The 19,454-nt window shown below is 38.7% G+C and overlaps 1 protein-coding gene across 1 annotated transcript in view; it reads left to right on the top strand.

The window, feature by feature from the left end:
* MYO3B (myosin IIIB) overlaps positions 1-19,454 on the top strand; it is a 312,077-nt gene that overhangs the window by 64,068 nt on the left and 228,555 nt on the right. The window contains exon 8 of the mRNA XM_043504856.1: positions 13,937-14,002. Coding sequence (XP_043360791.1) covers positions 13,937-14,002 — 66 coding nt within the window. The remainder of the gene's footprint in view (positions 1-13,936; positions 14,003-19,454) is intronic.

Consider the following 19,454-nt stretch of genomic DNA (forward strand, 5'->3'; position numbering starts at 1 on the left):
TATTTGTTGAAGGTATTATTTAATAAATAGATGTAAAAATCATCAGATAATATTTGTAACAAATATGTTTTACTGCTATGTGATCAGCTTTTTAGTAGGTTTCATATTTAAAAAGAATTAAATTCAATGTGGATTGATAATATTTTAATTAAATACAGTGCACAATTAACAACTGTTGTATTCCCTAAAATTTCAGGGCACGTGGCTTTAGGGTGATTAGTGGCCCAGGAGGTGTTCATACTGGTTATTAGGCTTGGTCCTTGGTTTGGTGGCTTTGGTGGCTTGGTTTGGGGAAATTTTTCAAGCCTTTTGACAAATCACACTAGGTTTATTATGAGGACAGCATGTCTTGCCCGTCTCTTGTCATTATGATCTCCTCTTTACTTCCTTATGTGAGACCCCAACATAAAAGTGCTCTGGGGCCCTTTCAAATGGAATGTGACTAAGGCTGTGGAGTGGGAGATCTTTTGGGCTTGAAAAGGATGCTCATTTAGCTGTGACTAACTCTCTAGCCAGTCCTGCTACCTCAGAATCTGAATCTGTAAATGTGTATTTCTTGGCCTAAAGCCTCAGGCAACTCCCATTAAAGTCTATGGAAAATCTGCCATAGTGCTGGTATAGGTAGGTACTCACTCCTGCTGTGACCAGTCTAATTAATTTCTGTGTTACTGTACAGAATAGTAAATCCTTGCAGGGTCAGACCTTAAGCTTGTGTGAGAACTTGTTAGGTATAAATTTCATTCAGGTATTTACCTATTTTCATACAAGCCATTTGTATTATGTAACCATTTGTGATAGAATCTCATTATTACACATCGTTAACTTTTCACTTTTTTTATAGACAAAAAATTTCCCCTTAGGAAATAGGTGTATATGTATCATTTCAAGTGAAATCTGCTTAAGTATAAACCTGGCCAATATCAACATAAATATTATATCTGGTTGTCTCATTTCAAACTGTTGAAAGAAATGCACAAGAAGCATGTACCTGGTTGTGTTTGCCAGAGTCTGTACATGGTGACAGGTGTGGATGTTCAGCTGCTAATTCCCCCATTAGAAACAATGTGGCAGGCTCTGATGACACAGTCTGTTCATTGGAGACTGGGTCTGGTTTTCCTTTATAAAATACTTTGCTAAAGGTATTGAAATAATTTTTTTTAAAGTTCATTTTGCTTTTCAAGCATTTTTAATTTGTCAAAAAAAGTATTTAAAATCTGAAGCAGTTGTTTTCTTTTTGCATATCATAAATCTATTAACTATGAGCAGTAATTAGGCACACGGCTTAATGTAAAGGACAAATGGTGCTCACTGAACCATGTCGCTGGTCTGATTGTGGTAAAATAACCCATTTGGTTTTATCAGCTGTGACTTTGGAGGCAAACTGAATGACAGAAAACACATTAAACTCAACGAATTAAAACACTTCCAGCACCTACTCCCTATTACTGATCATTCAGAATCTATTCTTCTCTGGGGCTGAGCTTGCTAATGTCTTCATGTTCTCAGGAGCACAGAACTTTAAAAACGTTGCGTGTGTGTATGTAGGTTACCTTCTGTATGGGCTCAGTGCAACAGTCCTCACTCATACAAAACTCCCACAAAGTAAGTACAAGATTCAGAGTAGCAGCCATGTTAGTTTGTATTCGCAAAAAGAAAAGGAGTACTTGTGGCACCTTAGAGACTAACAAATTTATTTGAGCATAAGCTTTCGTGAGCTACAGTTCACTTCATCGGATGAATTTGGTGGAAAATACAGTGGGGAGATTTATATACACACACAGAGAACATGAAACAATGGGTTTTATCATACACACTTTAAGGAGAGTGATCACTTAAAATGAGCCATCACCAGCAGCGGGGGCGGGGAAGGAGGAAAACCTTTCATGGTGACAAGCAAGGTAGGCCATTTCCAGCAGTTAACAAGAACATCTGAGGAACAGTGGGGGATGGAGTGGGAGGGAGAAATAACATGGGGAAATAGTTTTACTTTGTGTAATGACTCATCCATTCCCAGTCTCTATTCAAGCCTAAGTTAACTGTATCCAGTTTGCAAATTAATTCCAATTCAGCAGTCTCTCGTTGGAGTCTGTTTTTGAAGTTTTTTTGTTGAAGGAAAACCGCTCTCAGGTCTGTAATCGAGTGACCAGAGAGATTGAAGTGTTCTGGTTTTTGTGACTGGTTTTTGAATGTTACAATTCTTGATGTCTGATTTGTGTCCATTTATTCTTTTACATAGAGACTGTCCAGTTTGACCAATGTACATGGCAGAGGGGCATTGCTGGCACATGATGGCATATATCACGTTGGTAGATGCGCAGGTGAACGAGCCTCTGATAGTGTGACTGATGTGATTAGGCCCTATGATGGTGTCCCCTGAATAGATATGTGGACAGAGTTGGCAACGGGCTTTGTTGCAAGGATAGGTTCCTGGGTTAGTGCTTCTGTTGTGTGGTGTGTGGTTGCTGGTGAGCATTTGCTTCAGGTAGGGGGGCTGTCTGTAAGCAAGGACTGGCCTGTCTCCCAAGATCTGTGAGAGTGATGGGTCATCCTTCAGGATAGGTTGTAGATCCTTGATGATGCGTTGGAGAGGTTTTAGTTGGGGGTTGAAGGTGATGGCTAGTGGCGTTCTGTTATTTTCTTTGTTGGGCCTGTCCTGTAGTAGGTGACTTCTGGGTACTCTTCTGGCTCTGTCAATCTGTTTCTTCACTTCAGCAGGTGGGTATTGTAGTTGTAGGAATGCATGATAGAGATCTTGTAGGTGTTTGTCTCTGTCTGAGGGGTTGGAGCAAATGCGGTTATATCGTAGAGCTTGGCTGTAGACAGTGGATCGTGTGGTATGATCTGGATGAAAGTTAGAGGCATGTAGGTAGGAATAGCGGTCAGTAGGTTTCCGATATAGGGTGGTGTTTATGTGACCATCGCTTATTAGCAGCGTAGTGTCCAGGAAGTGGATCTCTTGTGTGGACTGGTCCAGGCTGAGGTTGATGGTGGGATGGAAATCCTGGTGGAATTCCTCAAGGGCTTCTTTTCCATGGGTCCAGATGATGAAGATGTCATCAATGTAGCACAAGTAGAGTAGGGGCATTAGGGGACGAGAGCTGAGGAAGCATTGTTCTAAGTCAGCCATAAAAATGTTGGCATACTGTGGCGCCATGCGGGTACCCATCGCAGTGCCGCTCATTTGAAGGTATACATTGTCCCCAGATGTGAAATAGTTATGGGTGAGGACAACAATCAGATCATGGAAGGCAGAGAATGCAATGAGAGGAGGACAATATCCATCTGCAGAAGAATGATTCTGACTAAGGAAATGGAACATTTGGTATTGGTCTAATTATAGAACTAAGGACTAGGGGGAAAAAGGCACAAACTTGGGAAATAAATGGTTGATTACCTTTCTTGCATCAGAAGAGAACCATTTTCACAGTGCATTTAGAAAGGTCTAGCTATGCCAGCTCATACAATGAACTTCATATCTACTTCTTGCAATTATCCATCACTTTTATATTAGAAAATAAGCTGCTATTGTCCTTGAGCTACTTATATATGGTAAGGATGATTGAACTGGTTACATGTGCTCTTTTTGAACAAGAAGAATAGCATAAAATGCATCAGCAAGTTACTAAGAGATGGATATCTAGCTTTTCTATGATTATGTGCAAAATGCTGCAGAAGCTGCGATATACTAATGAAGTCCAATGACATCAGCTGATGCAAAAAGATGCCATCAATAGAATAACACATGTTGGATATAACATAATCTTGAGACACAAATGACCTTAGATAGTTACCTGTTTGGGCCAAAGTACCAAGACAAGTGCTGTATTTGGCTGTGATTCAACACATGATAATACAGTATGTGCTACATAAGCTATTTGATTCAGTCACTTTATATTTCATACATGCAATTCCAGTATTATAAATCAGAGTTTTTAATTGATCATTAGTTTCAGATTTCAGGAAATGATTTCAAAGAAAAACCAAATTCTTGGACATTTATGTATCCCTGGATATTAACCTATTTCCATGTGCTTAACACTCAACCGTTGCCTTAGGAGTTTGTCTGGCTGCCTTTTGCAGGAACCTTGGCCTCTTCAGATGCTCCAAGATCCTTGGTAATCCCCACCTCCACCATACAATGCAGTGAAACGTTTGTCCTAACTAAACCACATTTTGTCCTATCTAACTTTGGGACCTGCAAAGTGCCTTTCCACAGGATGGCAAGATCTTGTCCTAAATATTGAACTGTCCATAAAAACTCTGTAGGAATCCTTGGTGAGTATTGTGTGTTCAAGGCAAATCTAATTTTTAAAAATTCTATTATAAAAAGAAAAATTAAGCTAACACACTATTTTAAAAGGCCATTACTTAGCTTCCTCCAGCAGAGGTTGAACTGCTACAGCCTCAGGACAGATCAGGAGATATTTGATGACAACGGAGTCACTTACAGCTCCCTGAATCCTCTTGGGGTAGGACAGCCAGTAGACAAGGTGCTTCTCAAAAGGAGAAAGAAAGAAAGGCATCCTTCTGGTCCAAAGGGAATATATGTTGGCTCCATTCTGGGAAAAGGGAATGCCAGAGTGTTGCTTATGATTTTGAGAGGGGGCCTTACCAACACTAGAATTTTCTTTAAAATCTCCTATTAGTGAGCTCAGGAGGGGTGCTTCAGCCCATGGATGGCAGCCAAGAAAAGAACTGAGCATTGGAAATGCTAAAGGTCAAAGTTTATCTGGATTGCTAAAATTTGGATAGTCACTTTAGTCAATCTTGGAAAGTCTGTTATGATATGGTGCAAAGGATTGGAACAATTAACATTATAGTATATTTCTACTAGTTTTTAATTTAAGTTCAGTTAAATTGGGATTAGTGTGGCACAAGTGATGTTTGCAGTGCTTCACAAAGAGAAGCTAAGCAAATTGATGCTCCGGTCACCCAAGAGGAACAAGGGAGCCAGATATCCAGGCAGTGAAGAATAGCTGAAAGAGCCAGAGTTCTAGTTTGCATGGGGGAAAATGCAGATCTGGGCATAGGAGATATATCCCTAAAGCTAGGATAGTGATTAGTGGAAGGGAAAACTGCCAACCACTTGAGAAATCCCATTTGGGAAGGACTTTTATTCTTAAATGTATTGTTATTAGAATTGTTACAATTGTATTATCTCTTATTGTAGCATAACATGACTCTCAGTGAATTGCATTAGGTGTTAATTAGCATGTCCTATACCTTATTTCAGCTGGTATTTTATTTACTCCTGCATATGTGGCCATTTATAGGGAAATCCACTGAGTACTAGGTGTCCATAAAACTCCAATAATTGGCATGCCTACATTTCTTGGCTTTATGGTTTATTATGAGGTTACCACTGCTTTCATAGAATCAGCCTGTAGAAGGCTATATGGGAGTGCATAACATTATCCTTAAGTAACACAGCAGATCTGACTTAACTTGCATGGCAAGTGAATTGGCTTTTTTCTGAACACACATGAATGCAGAGCGGACAGTAAGACTGGGTTCCAAACTTCATTCAGTGTTCTTCAATATTGTGATTTTAAATCAGGCCTTAATGTTGGTTAAACATTCTTTGGTTATATTAACCAAAGTCACTTGCTAGACTCTCTATGCAATGGACCAAGAGGCAACATTTCATCTATTGGGTAATTTAAATAGTAGAAGCATATAAAGGTATTAATACCTTGCACTTAAATAGCATCTTCCATCAAAGGATCTCAATGTGCTTTACAAACATTAATTAAATTTAGCCTCTTAACAAGCTTGTACATGATCCTGGAGGGGGGACCTGGTAAGAGTTTTTTCTGCATGAAATGCCGTCTGATAGAGCTGATGGAGGAAAAGATCCGAGGTTTGGAGATGCAGGTGGAAAGTCTCGTTGAGTTTAGGAAGGGGTTTGAGCAGATGATGGAGCAAAGATATGAGGTATCTGAAGGGAAAAGCTTAGACTCACAGATGGAAGCAGGGCTGGGGAATTTTGAGGGGAGACTGGGTGAGGAAAGTGGTCAGTGGAAGCATGTGACTAAAAGAACCAGGCAGAGGAAAAGATGGGCTAGTGAAGGAGAAATAGAGCTTAGGAACAGGTTTGCAGAGTTGGAAAATGAAGAAGGGGCTCAGCAGGTACTTGTTGAAGGTGGAAGGGTAAGGAAGAAGAGAAGAGAGGCTAGTCCTATAGGAAAAGCGGAAGAGTCAAGGGAGACTAGACCAAATATGAGCCCCAGGAGGATACAGGATGGGTTGAAGAGGATTATAAGGGAAAATAGGAATGGAAAGAACTTGCAGCCAGAGGGAACAGGGGAGAGACTGGAGAATAGCACTGTCACCAGGAAAAGGCAGGTCTATGTGATAGGTGACTCTTTATTGAGAAGAATAGACAGGCCTGTAACTAGAGCTGATCCACAGAATAGAAGGGTGTGCTGTCTTCCGGGTGCTAAGATATGGGATGTAGACCTGAGGTTGAAAAGGATCTTAAAGGGAGCGGGAAAGAATCCCCTAATTATCCTTCATGTGGAAACAAATGATACAGCTAGATTCTCGCTGGAAAGTATTAAGGGAGACTATGCTAGGCTGGGGAAGACGCTTAAGGAAATTGAGGCTCAGGTGATCTTTAGTTGGATCCTTCCTGTTCCTAGAGAAGAGCAACAAAGGTGTGACAAGATTATGACTGTCAACAGATGGCTTAGGCAGTGGTGCTATAAGGAGGGCTTTGGGATGTATGGCCACTGGGAGGCATTCACAGACAGAGGACCGTTCTCTCGGGATGGACTTCATCTGAGTAGGGAAGGAATTAGACTTCTAGGATCAAGGCTGGCACAACTGATAAAGAGAGCTTTAAACTAGGAATTAGGGGGAGATGGTTGGGACATGTCCAGGTAATCTCCACGCCAGATTTTAGCATTGAGAGGGAAGACGACGAAGTAAGAAAGGATACAGCCGTGGGTAGGAGAATGTATATAAGGAGCGAGGGCGGTGTGGATACTAGTCTAATAGGTTATACTGGCTGTAGAATGACTGTGCCTAATAGGGTACAAAATGTGAGCGAGGCCAAACAGCAAAAATTAAGATGTTTGTACACCAATGCGAGGAGCCTAGGTAACAAAATGGAGGAACTAGAGCTACTGGTGCAGGAAGTGAAACCAGATATTATAGGGATAACAGAAACATGGTGGAATAGTAGTCATGACTGGACTACAGGTATTGAAGGGTATGTGCCGTTTAGGAAAGACAGAAACAAAGGTAAAGGTGGTGGAGTAGCATTGTATATCAATGATGAGGTAGAATGTAAAGAAATAAGAATCATAGAATCATAGAATCATAGAATATCAGGGTTGGAAGGGACCCCAGAAGGTCATCTAGTCCAACCCCCTGCTCAAAGCAGGACCAAGTCCCAGTTAAATCATCCTAGCCAGGGCTTTGTCAAGCCTGACCTTAAAAACCTCTAAGGAAGGAGATTCTACCACCTCCCTAGGTAACGCATTCCAGTGTTTCACCACCCTCTTAGTGAAAAAGTTTTTCCTAATATCCAATCTAAACCTCCCCCATTGCAACTTGAGACCATTACTCCTCGTTCTGTCATCTGCTACCATTGAGAACAGTCTAGAGCCATCCTCTTTGAAACCCCCTTTCAGGTAGTTGAAAGCAGCTATCAAATCCCCCCTCATTCTTCTCTTCTGCAGACTAAACAATCCCAGCTCCCTCAGCCTCTCCTCATAAGTCATGTGCTCTAGACCCCTAATCATTTTTGTTGCCCTTCGCTGTACTCTTTCCAATTTATCCACATCCTTCTTGTAGTGTGGGGAGCGATGCAATGGATAAGACAGAGTCCGTCTGGGCAAAAATTACATTGGGGAAGATAACTAGTAAAGCCTCTCCTACGATAGTGCTTGGGGTGTGCTATAGACCTCCGGGATCTAATTTGGATATGGACAGAGCCCTTTTTAATGTTTTTAATAAAGTAAATACTAATGAAAACTGCGTGATCATGGGAGACTTTAACTTCCCAGATATAGACTGGAGGACCAATGCTAGTAATAATAATAGGGCTCAGATTTTCCTAGATGCGATAGCTGATGGATTCCTTCATCAAGTAGTTGCTGAACCGACTAGAGGGGATGCCATTTTAGATTTAATTTTGGTGAGTAGCGAGGACCTCATAGAAGAAATGGTTGTAGGGGACAATCTTGGCTCAAGTGATCATGAGCTAATTCAGTTCAAACTAAATGGAAGGATTAACAAAAATAAATCTGCAACTAGAGTTTTTGATTTCAAAAGGGCTGACTTTCAAAAATTAAGGAAATTAGTTAGGGAAGTGGATTGGACTGAAGAATTTATGGATCTAAAGGTAGAGGAGGCCTGGGATTACTTTAAATCAAAGCTGCAGAAGCTATCGGAAGCCTGTATCCCAAGAAAGGGGAAAAATTCATAGGAAGGAGTTGTAGACCAATTTGGATGAGCAAGCATCTTAGAGAGGTGATTAAGAAGAAGCAGAAAGCATACAGGGAGTGGAAGATGGGAGGGATCAGCAAGGAAAGCTACCTAATTGACGTCAGAACATGTAGGGATAAAGTGAGACAGGCTAAAAGTCGAGTAGAGTTGGACCTTGCAAAGGGAATTAAAACCAATAGTAAAAGGTTCTATAGCCATATAAATAAGAAGAAAACTAAGAAAGAAGAAGTGGGGCCACTAAACACTGAGGATGGAGTGGAGGTTAAAGATAATCTAGGCATGGCCCAATATCTAAACAAATACTTTGCCTCAGTCTTTAATAAGGCTAAAGAGGATCTTAGGGATAATGGTAGCATGACAAATGGGAATGAGGATATGGAGGTAGATATTACCATATCTGAGGTAGAAGCGAAACTGAAACAGCTTAATGGGACTAAATCGGGGAGCCCAGATAATCTTCATCCAAGAATATTAAAGGAATTGGCACCTGAAATTGCAAGCCCATTAGCAAGAATTTTTAATGAATCTGTAAACTCAGGAGTAGTACCGAATGATTGGAGAATTGCTAATATAGTTCCTATTTTTAAGAAAGGAAAAAAAAGTGATCCGGGTAACTACAGGCCACTTAGTTTGACATCTGTAGTATGCAAGGTTCTGGAAAAAATTTTGAAGGAGAAATTAGTTAAGGACATTGAAGTCAATGGTAAATGGGACAAAATACAACATGGTTTTACAAAAGGTAGATCATGCCAAACCAACCTAATCTCCTTTTTTGAAAAAGTAACAGATTTTTTAGATAAAGGAAATGCAGTGGATCTAATTTACCTAGATTTCAGTAAGACATCTGATACCGTGCCACATGGGGAATTATTAGTTAAATTGGAGAAGATGGGGATCAATATGAACATCAAAAGGTGGATAAGGAATTGGTTAAAGGGGAGACTGCAACGGGTCCTACTGAAAGGCGAACTGTCAGGTTGGAGGGAGGTTACCAGTGGAGTTCCTCAGGGATCGATTTTGGGATCAATCTTATTTAATCTTTTTATTACTGACCTTGGCACAAAAAGTGGGAGTGTGCTAATAAAGTTTGCAGATGATACAAAGCTGGGAGGTATTGCCAATTCAGAGAAGGATCGGGATATTATACAGGAGGATCTGGATGACCTTGTAAACTGGAGTAATAGTAATAGGATGAAATTTAATAGTGCGAAGTGTAAGGTTATGCATTTAGGGATTAATAACAAGAATTTTAGTTATAAATTGGGGACGCATCAATTAGAAGTAACGGAAGAGGAGAAGGACCTTGGAGTATTGGTTGATCATAGGATGACTATGAGCTGCCAATGTGATATGGCTGTGAAAAAAGCTAATGCGGTTTTGGGATGCATCAGGAGAGGCATTTCCAGTAGGGATAAGGAGGTTTTAGTACCATTATACAAGGCACTGGTGAGACCTCACCTAGAATACTGTGTGCAGTTCTGGTCTCCCATGTTTAAAAAGGATGAATTCAAACTGGAGCAGGTACAGAGAAGGGCTACTAGGATGATCCGAGGAATGGAAAACTTGTCTTATGAAAGGAGACTTAAGGAGCTTGGCTTGTTTAGCCTAACTAAAAGAAGGTTGAGGGGAGATATGATTGCTCTCTATAAATATATCAGAGGGATAAATACAGGAGAGGGAGAGGAATTATTTCAGCTCAGCACCAATGTAGACAGAAGAACAAATGGGTATAAACTGGCCACCAGGAAGTTTAGACTTGAAATTAGACGAAGGTTTCTAACCATCAGAGGAGTGAAGTTTTGGAATAGCCTTCCAAGGGAAGCAGTGGGGGCAAAAGATCTATCTGGTTTTAAGATTCTACTCGATAAGTTTATGGAGGAGATGGTATGATGGGATAATGGGATTTTGGTAAGTAATTGATCTTTAAATATTCAGGGTAAATAGACCTAATCCCCTGAGATGGGATTTTAGATGGATGGGATCTGAGTTACCCAGGAAAGAATTTTCTGTAGTATCTGGCTGGTGAATCTTGCCCATATGCTCAGGGATTAGCTGATTGCCATATTTGGGGTCGGGAAGGAATTTTCCTCCAGAGCAGATTGGAGAGGCCCTGGAGGTTTTTCGCCTTCCTCTGTAGCATGGGGCATGGGTGACTTGAGGGAGGCTTCTCTGCTCCTTGAAGTCTTTAAACCATGATTTGAGGACTTCAATAGCTCAGACATAGGTGAGGTTTTTCGTAGGAGTGGGTGGGTGAGATTCTGTGGCCTGCGCTGTGCAGGAGGTCGGACTAGATGATCAGAATGGTTCCTTCTGACCTTAATATCTATGAATAAGCTTCTGGGGTGTGTAAACAGTGTCACCCCATTTTACAGATAGGGCAATTGCCACCCAGATTAGGAGATTTGCCTAAGAACACAGACATCTACGGCAGTGCCAGGAATTGAATCCTGGACTTCTGGCATCCAGTTCTGTGCTTCAACTATAAAACACCTTTCCAATATAGCCTAGATGATTAGAGAAAATTTAGGAATAATACCAAATTCTTCCATGAACAGATATAGAAATATTAGGCTCAAGAAACTGTCCATAAACTCAGGGACTCATTAGTTACTTTATAATTGTCAGTGATTTATGATTTGGTGGATGGAGTATTGAAAAGCCAATAAAAGAAGAAGCAGGTGCCTTTGATGCTAGCATAATCTGATAGCCATTTGTAGGAATCGTTCTGTTTTTAGATGTTTTCCTTTAGTCAGAAAATAATCAATTGACTAACTGTATTCCCACAGGCAAATCAACAATAACATTTGGTTCACTGGTCTGTTCTTCTATTATGAAATCCTACCTGGGTCCATGATAACATCTGTAAACCATGGGATGCCTTAAAGTGTAAATGTTTTACCCTGTGGTCTCTTTATAAAGCTTCTTTTTAGAATATTCTTAGTGAAATAATGCTATGGAACTGACACTACCTCTGAATTACATTCTTTATATTAAACCCCATTATTACCTTCATGAATATAATCAGATGCTAGACTTTGAGAATAGTATCTAAAAGAACATGCAAACAATTCTATATTAGCTACATTACATAATTCATGAATACTGGCAAAACTTTTAACAAGCCAGGCTTGACTTTTGAATTTGCAATGAAATTCCAAACTAGGGAGGTTTAACTGCAAACATTCTGCAGGCAGTAGGAATATACTTTACACTGAGACACTGTACTGATTGGTGCTATTATCAGAACTTGGAGAGTCAGATAAAGCAGTGTTCCTGTAAAGTAAGGTATGTGGAGTCAAAAGTGGAATGACCGGAAACATACTTGCTGTTATCCACAATAAGGAGCAGGAGTCTCAAGGCCACTCTGAAAGTACATTAGAGAGAGGCTTGGTTTTATCTGACGTGCTAGCCATTGTTCATTAGAGATATTTTTGAAGCTTGTCTCTTTCAGATATCGTCTTGTTTCTTGATGCATCTTCTGAAAGCATCTACTGTGCTTTGTGTTTGAATGTACAGTTACAGATTCTCTGATGTACACAAAGATATAAACATAGTTAATGGAAGACAGGACTGAAATATTAGTACCATTGAAAATAACCCATCACATATTTTTTCTAATGGTAAATTTGATAAATGATGTGCACCTCAAACATTCTGAATTTCTTTACTTTGTGAAGAAAATTACACTCTCGGCATCTGCTTAACAAAAGAGAAAAATAATAACATATTCAGCTCGGACAACATGACAACTTGCAATGAAATGAAATGACTGCATTTGTTTTGAATGGATACAGATGAATTAAATTGGTCCATTTATTACAAAGCCACATTGTCTTTTTTAAACTATGTTTTGATTTTTTTTGGACTAGTAATTGTTAAATGGAGCTACTATTTGAATGTACATGGGAGAGAAATTCAAAGACTGCTAAACAGATCAGTACAAATTTACATTGTGTTTATGTTGCTTACTCTTTGTTTTCCAAAATGTTTCCAAACCATGTCTTGTTGTAGAGTGTGGCCCTGAATTAAATGAGTGTGATTCATAATGCAATGTAGAGACTATTCATGACAATTTGGTATCAGATTAAGCTAAAGTATATGACTATTTTTGCCAGTTCAGTGTGTCCTCAAATACAATAAAACACAAATTAGTAAAGTTTTATAACAGACCTTTCTTACCAAACATATTTAATTACCAAACAAAACTTTAATTACTTGAAGAAAGCTATGGAAGATAATGACCCAATGTGCTAGGCAGGAAACTTTGTTTTGTTTTTACTAGAAATTGGCCTTACTGGATCTGGAAGTGGAGCCAAACTTGCACAAAGTTTGAGGAGTTCAGATCTGGTTTTCTGGTAGATCCTTCTGATGGAGATGATGATAGTCACCAAGATTGTATCCAGGTCTGAATTTCCTCAGTGTTCAAGTGGTTTGGATTTGATGTTCTACTATGGGCCAATATTTACTTGTCTATATAACTTACTGTAGTATTCAGTGAGGAAAGTGGTTATATGGCAACTAATATATGGCAGCATATTTGTTATTTCTAAGACTCTAGAGAGACAAGATGGATGAGGTTATATCTTTTATTGGACCAACCTCTGCTGGTGAGAGAGACAAACTTTCAAGCCACACAGAACTCTTCTTCAGGTCTGGGAAGTTGGCAACTTCTGTTCCCTTCCCAGACCTGAAGAAGAGTTCTGTGTGGCTTGAAAGCTTGTCTCTCTCACCAGCAGAGCTTGGTCCAATAAAAGATAATACCTCACCCATCTTTTCTCTCTAATATCCTGGGACTGACATTGCTACAACTACACTGAATACAACAATGTAAGCTTCTGGGTGCATTCTTATGGAAGCCCCTGTTAAAATGTAATATAAGAACTAATGAATGGAAAATATTACTAAAAATTTCATATGCTACTTTTGTAATAGTTTTAGTTTCATTATATGGAAACATTAATCTTCAGGTTACCAGAATATAAAAGTATCAAGTCATTAATGATTGAAAGTTACCACCATTTGTTGATGATCTCTCCCTTAGTTTTTAATGTGCAGGCGTCCATGTTTCTGCACATCACGATCATAATTGGTTAGCTGAGTGGAGAGACCAAAGACTGAATGGGCATGGAGACTGGATTAACTGCTCAGCCCTCAGATGATCCCTGCAGAGTCAAGCTGAATTAGCAAACTGGGGAAGCTTGCATGATGTGCACTATGCATTCTGTACTTGTCACCAGCATCAACATCAATGAAATAAAAAGGGGAAATTCATTAAGAGGGAGCAGAATTGTTAAAAGAACCCAAACCAAATGAGACAGGCATCCAAAGCATATAGACTATTTGGACATTCCTTTCTGTGTCACCGTTTTCTAATAGAGCTCATGTTATCTTTATTGAATATCCATGAGAAAATTGCAATAACAGTTTGATTTAACAGAACTTCCCTTAATATTTAAAACTGGAAATTGTGTTTATTTTTCAGAAATCCTCCCCCTACTTTGCTACACCCAGAAAAATGGTGCAGAGGATTCAACCACTTCATTTCACAGTGAGTTTTTCCTCCATTTAAAAACTGCTTACTCTGCAAGGCCTTACAGAGTGACATGAAACCCTGGAAGCAGAATTCACAGTTGTTTTGCTTGGTAGAAGATTATAACACGTGATCTTCTCATAACTTGAAGACTGCATATCATGTTTTGAAAACTGACCAGCTCAGTTTGATTTCTTCATGCAATTTGCTTAACAGCAGCTGTGGACTATACTAAGTTGACTAGCTTCTTGACTTGTGATGGACCCAGGCTGAATCTACTAATACACCTGGTTTGCTTGATGGCTTAGAGGTAAAGTTTGGTGGTATAGGAGATTTAAATGTGGTAGCAACATATGGAATTGCCTTGCAGGGAAGGGTTTGCTGAAGTAAATTCTAGGCAATTAAAATCAAAATTAAAAAGGAGAGGAACAAAGCAGTTGTCCTAACCCCCTTCCATCCAACCTTGGATACCTTTAACAAACCAAAACCAGCAAAACATATTAAGTTAGGGACTGATGTGTTATCTAAGTGCCACTCAGCTTCAGCATGGGATCCTCAATAAACCAAACTCATGTTTTGTTTGTTAGTACAAGTAAACTAAGAAATGCATAATTTACCTATTATCATCAAATCCAAAACTCTTATAATAACTTCCATTAATAAGCAAATATATGATATAATAGAGTCTATAAAATCATGATGGATGTGGAGAAAGTAAATAAGGAAGTGTTATTTACTCCTTCTCGTAACACAAGAACCTAGGGGTCACCAAATGAAATTAATAGGCAGTAGATTTAAAACAACCTGTGTAACTCCTTGCCAGAGGATTTTGTGAGGGCCAAGACTATAACAGGATTCAAAAAAGAGCTAGATAAATTCATGGAGGATAGGTCCATCAATAGCTATCAGCTGGGATTGGCAGGGATGGTGTCTATAGCCTCTGTTTGCCAGAAGCTGGGAATGGGCCATAGGGAATGGATCACTTGATGATTACCTGTTCTGTTCATTCCCTCTGAAGCACCTGCATTGACCACTGTTGGAAGACAGGATACTGGGCTATTTGGGCCTTTTGTCTGACCAAGTATGGCCATACTTATGTTCTTATGTTCACCATATCTTAGGACTTCATTCTGCGCTAATATGCTCTTATATTATCAGATCCTTATTGATTCAACACTATTCAAGTTACTTAATGCTTTAAATCTCTTATTCCTGGTGCTTCAACTGAAACAACACTCTTCAGTTTTTGTTTTTTCCCCTTGGCTTTGAAAACCTGGCTAGGTCCATTCTGTACCTGTATAATCTATATAAATAATATATCCAGAAATCTCTTGAACTAGCAGTGGTACATGAACTGAGTATGACACAGTCTTTCTGAAGTTGGTCTTTTGGGGCAACTTCCCATTTTAGGAGGTTGAAGATTAAGGACTTGATCCAAAGTTGATTAAAGTCAATGGAAAGACTCTTATTGACTTCAGTGTTTTTTGGATCAGGCCATAAGGTAAGGCAAGGTGCTGGCTGACCTACACATGGTATCTACTATTGCTGAAAACTAAAGGAGATTTTTTTTAGCTGAAGTAGTAGAACTCTGTGCTTTTGGAGCAGATAGACCCGACCTCTTTTTCTATGCTACATGTGTCTGGTTTAACTAGTAACTATGTAGTACATTGTGATCACTGATTAACTATAAAGGATAAAAATCTTCCAAGTCTGCAATGGATGATAGTTGGCTTTTCTTCTATATTGACAGAGAACCCCTAAAATGTGAAGCTTGAGGTGCTTGTGGAGGGCAGCCAATGTTTGGGAGAAAATCATCACTGATGGTCTAATATTCTATTTGTGTTGTGTAGAGGCAAGGCAGTTTGTAAATATGAGAACAAAATTCAACTATTTGATACATCCTGCTTCAGTGTCATCCTCCACATGCTTCCTTCTTGGTGCCTTCATTCTTGGAAACCCTTTCCAAGATGCATCCGATGAAGTGAGCTGTAGCTCACGAAAGCTTATGCTCAAATAAATTTTTTAGTCTCTAAGGTGCCACAAGTATGCCTTTTCTTTTTGAGAATACAGACTAACACGGCTGCTACTCTGAAACCTTTCAGTTTTTTTATATCCTTAAATTATACATTTGTAATCTGATCAATTTTAATTTGTTTCTCAACAGCTATTTTCCAAGTTCGTTGAACCTGCTTTTTGTTTTTACAGTAACATACACAATAAAGCAGTGAAGTGTACAAATAAGCAGTGTTTTAAACATAAATGATATCTGAAGCAATACAACAATTGTAATAAATTTGCCAGTTTTGTAATTTCATGAAAGAGAACATTGGAATGGAATTTGCTGTGACATTGCCACACTTTGTTTACTGGTTTGCAATCTCCCATAAGAGGTGAAGTTACGAAACATTTTTACCAAGGGTTCAGTTTACATTAGTAAACCTTCATTTTTTTTACAATAATAAAAACATCAGACTATACAGCTGTGAACCTTTTAGCCATTAGTATAATCGGCTCATTTATACGCATTAGTTATGCATTTGTCAATGCATGACTCATGACAGCTTAGTTATGATAAATTAAAAGTAATGATTTTATAAATTCCTTACTGCCTTTTATCCATATGTTAGGACCTTGCCTGATGTTTCTGTCACCCTTGTGATGAGTGGTTGGCTTTGTAGTAATTTCATTATCTACTTCTCTTCTGATGGCCAACATCATTTGCATAACAAGCTTATCTGGTTCAAGTTGTCATCCAGACCTGTGTATTGACACAAAACGGAGCATGCTGCTTCAGCTAAGCATACCTTTGACTTAAGTTTTGTTGATACAGTGATTTCATCCTTGCCAACAGTGGCAAATTTAGGCAATGTAGTTTCTTTTCCATATTTCTGTGCCTTGTTCAGAGTAATAGCGGTGCTCCAGATGTAATGCCAAAATGTTTTTCCTGTCCCGAGAGCCTTTTGTATTCTAAGTAGTCACTCACATATCACAAAAAGAAAAGGAGTACTTGTGGCACCTTAGAGACTAACAAATTTATTAGAGCATAAGCTTTCGTGAGCTACAGCTCACTTCATCACGAAAGCTTATGCTCTAATAAATTTGTTAGTCTCTAAGGTGCCACAAGTACTCCTTTTCTTTTTGCAAATACAGACTAACACGGCTGCTACTCTGAAACCTGTCACATATCACAGTAAAACTTCCAAGCTGGAAGGTGTAGTGTTTTTCTCATCTAGCTTTTGAGTCGATTGTAGGCAATAAAGGTAAATTACTTTTGTTAACATGAAATCCACAGAATGCTAGTACAACTTGAGTTAGTGATTTTGCTGTAAAATCCCAGTGGACACAAAGCACAGGTAGTTTTTACCTGGATGTACCTAGGTGAAGTCAAAACTCTCTCCCTTCCCTCACCTAGTGTTGACTTGACTAGCTATGTTGAGGTAAAAACTATAGCACCTTGTCTCCACTAGGATTTTGCAATGATATAGCTAATGAGATAGTTAGCTTGCTGTAGAAACACACCTTATTGGTGGTGAAGACATAGCCTTTATCAAGCCGTCTCAGACAACAGCAAAATGGCATGTCATTTCCTATAAGTAGGTTTGGAAGGATTAGATTTTTATTGGTAAAGTTGGTAAACATTGATTTCATTGTACACTCACAAACTGAAAATATATTCCCATCAATGATGATAAAAATTTACAGATAGGCAAAGTAAGAAAAATGCTCTGTGAGAGCTGTGGTTTGATTTAAGGATATTTACTTTGTATATTTTAACATGTGATGTGTTTTAATGGTTATAGAGTTTTAGCTTTTTGAATCTCAGCATCTACTGTCATTAAATAGTTGCTGTCTGACCCCCTATAGTTTCCTGAAACTGAAAATTTGATAAAAATTGAAAAAAAGTTTAGAAATAAATATCGATATCCATCAAAATAATAAAAATCAAATTTTACCAAGCCTATCTATAAAGTTACTTTAACAACTGCATCGATTGCTACCTTGATACGTACTAAAAATGATAGACTTTTACATATGTTCATTCAACTGAAATAAAATCTCATGTTTGAAAAGTTCACTCCATCCTATGACTGTGAAAATTTATGAGGCTAAACTTCTTTTTTTGCAGCTGCAATATTAATGTCTGTCCTCATATGATAACAATTCGTGTCAAGCACCATTTACACATGTGGTGTTTCTGAATTCATACAGGAATGTTAATATGGTAAATGGTAAAATGAGTAAAGATACAAATTAGTTAAAAAGAGTTCAAGCACCACAAATAATATTGCAGTGTCTCTGGAAGTGGCAAGAAGAGTTAATATGTTCTTGGAGCAAAGGCTACAATAACCTTTATTTACATTGCATCAGAAAATGGTCATTTTAATTAAAATGAGCAACGGTATATCCAGGGACAGACACTTCCTTTTAAATTTATTTAGCCAACGATTAGCTATTATGGCTCCTGGAATTAATTTGTCTCTCTCAAGCTGCAGGGAATTAAATAATTAAGAAACTCAGGGAGTAATAAGCTCAAAATGTAAAATTTCAAGATTTAGGATCTCCAGCATTGAACACAATAATAAACACATATACTATCAATGACTGATTGTAAAAACAATGGAAACCGGATTTCATAACTTTTTAAATTTAGAGTTTTGTATTACGTTTTCATGTAAAACATGATTATAGCCATGCATCACAAGGTTGAATTTCAGACTGAAGAGTAATTTATATTTCCTAATTGATCATCTGGATCCTAAGGGCCCTATTTTGATCTCACTGATGTCTCATTTATGATCTCAGTTTTCCGGCTATAGGTCACAAAAATGTGACACAGAGAAAGACCATATTACTGTATTTTCTCACTTGGGATGCGATGTATGTTTGACTTGAGAAACTTGTCAGTTACTCAGTGAGGGAAGAGAGCAGTGTTTGCAAATGTCAAAAAGAGGAGATGCTAGAATTGGGGTAGCAGGACAAATGAGTAAATTACTCATGTTCTCCACTTCACACTTTTCTGAAATCTTAGAAAATCTAGGTATAGAATAAGTTTAAGGTAGTCCATGTTCAGCAGCTGAACCTGTATCTCATTAACTTGGCAGTATTGCAGAGGTCATATTTTCACACACGTGAGCTGTTTTCAGGGTGAGGGGGAAAAAAAAGTATTCAGTGAAGTTCACTGCCTTCAACTAACCAGAGAAGAGACGAGTTCTTTAATGAGAACTAAAAGATCTTTAAAGAGATCTAAAAACTTTTAGGGTACCTTGTGTCCACTAGAGTATACCACTTAAATTACTGCTGCATCAACATTAGTGTTAAGAGTGCTGCTGATTCTCTTCCTGTTTCACTGGGCTTATCCTATTGCTTTTCTCAGCTGCCCATTGTGACAGAGTAACAAGAAGAGTGGGAGGAGGAAGATAGGCAATACTAGGAATAATGAGCAGGATGAGGGAGAGCATAGTGCCAGTCA

This window comes from Dermochelys coriacea, chromosome 11 (genome assembly GCF_009764565.3).
Source record: "Dermochelys coriacea isolate rDerCor1 chromosome 11, rDerCor1.pri.v4, whole genome shotgun sequence".
NCBI classification, from domain to species: Eukaryota; Metazoa; Chordata; order Testudines; family Dermochelyidae; genus Dermochelys; species Dermochelys coriacea.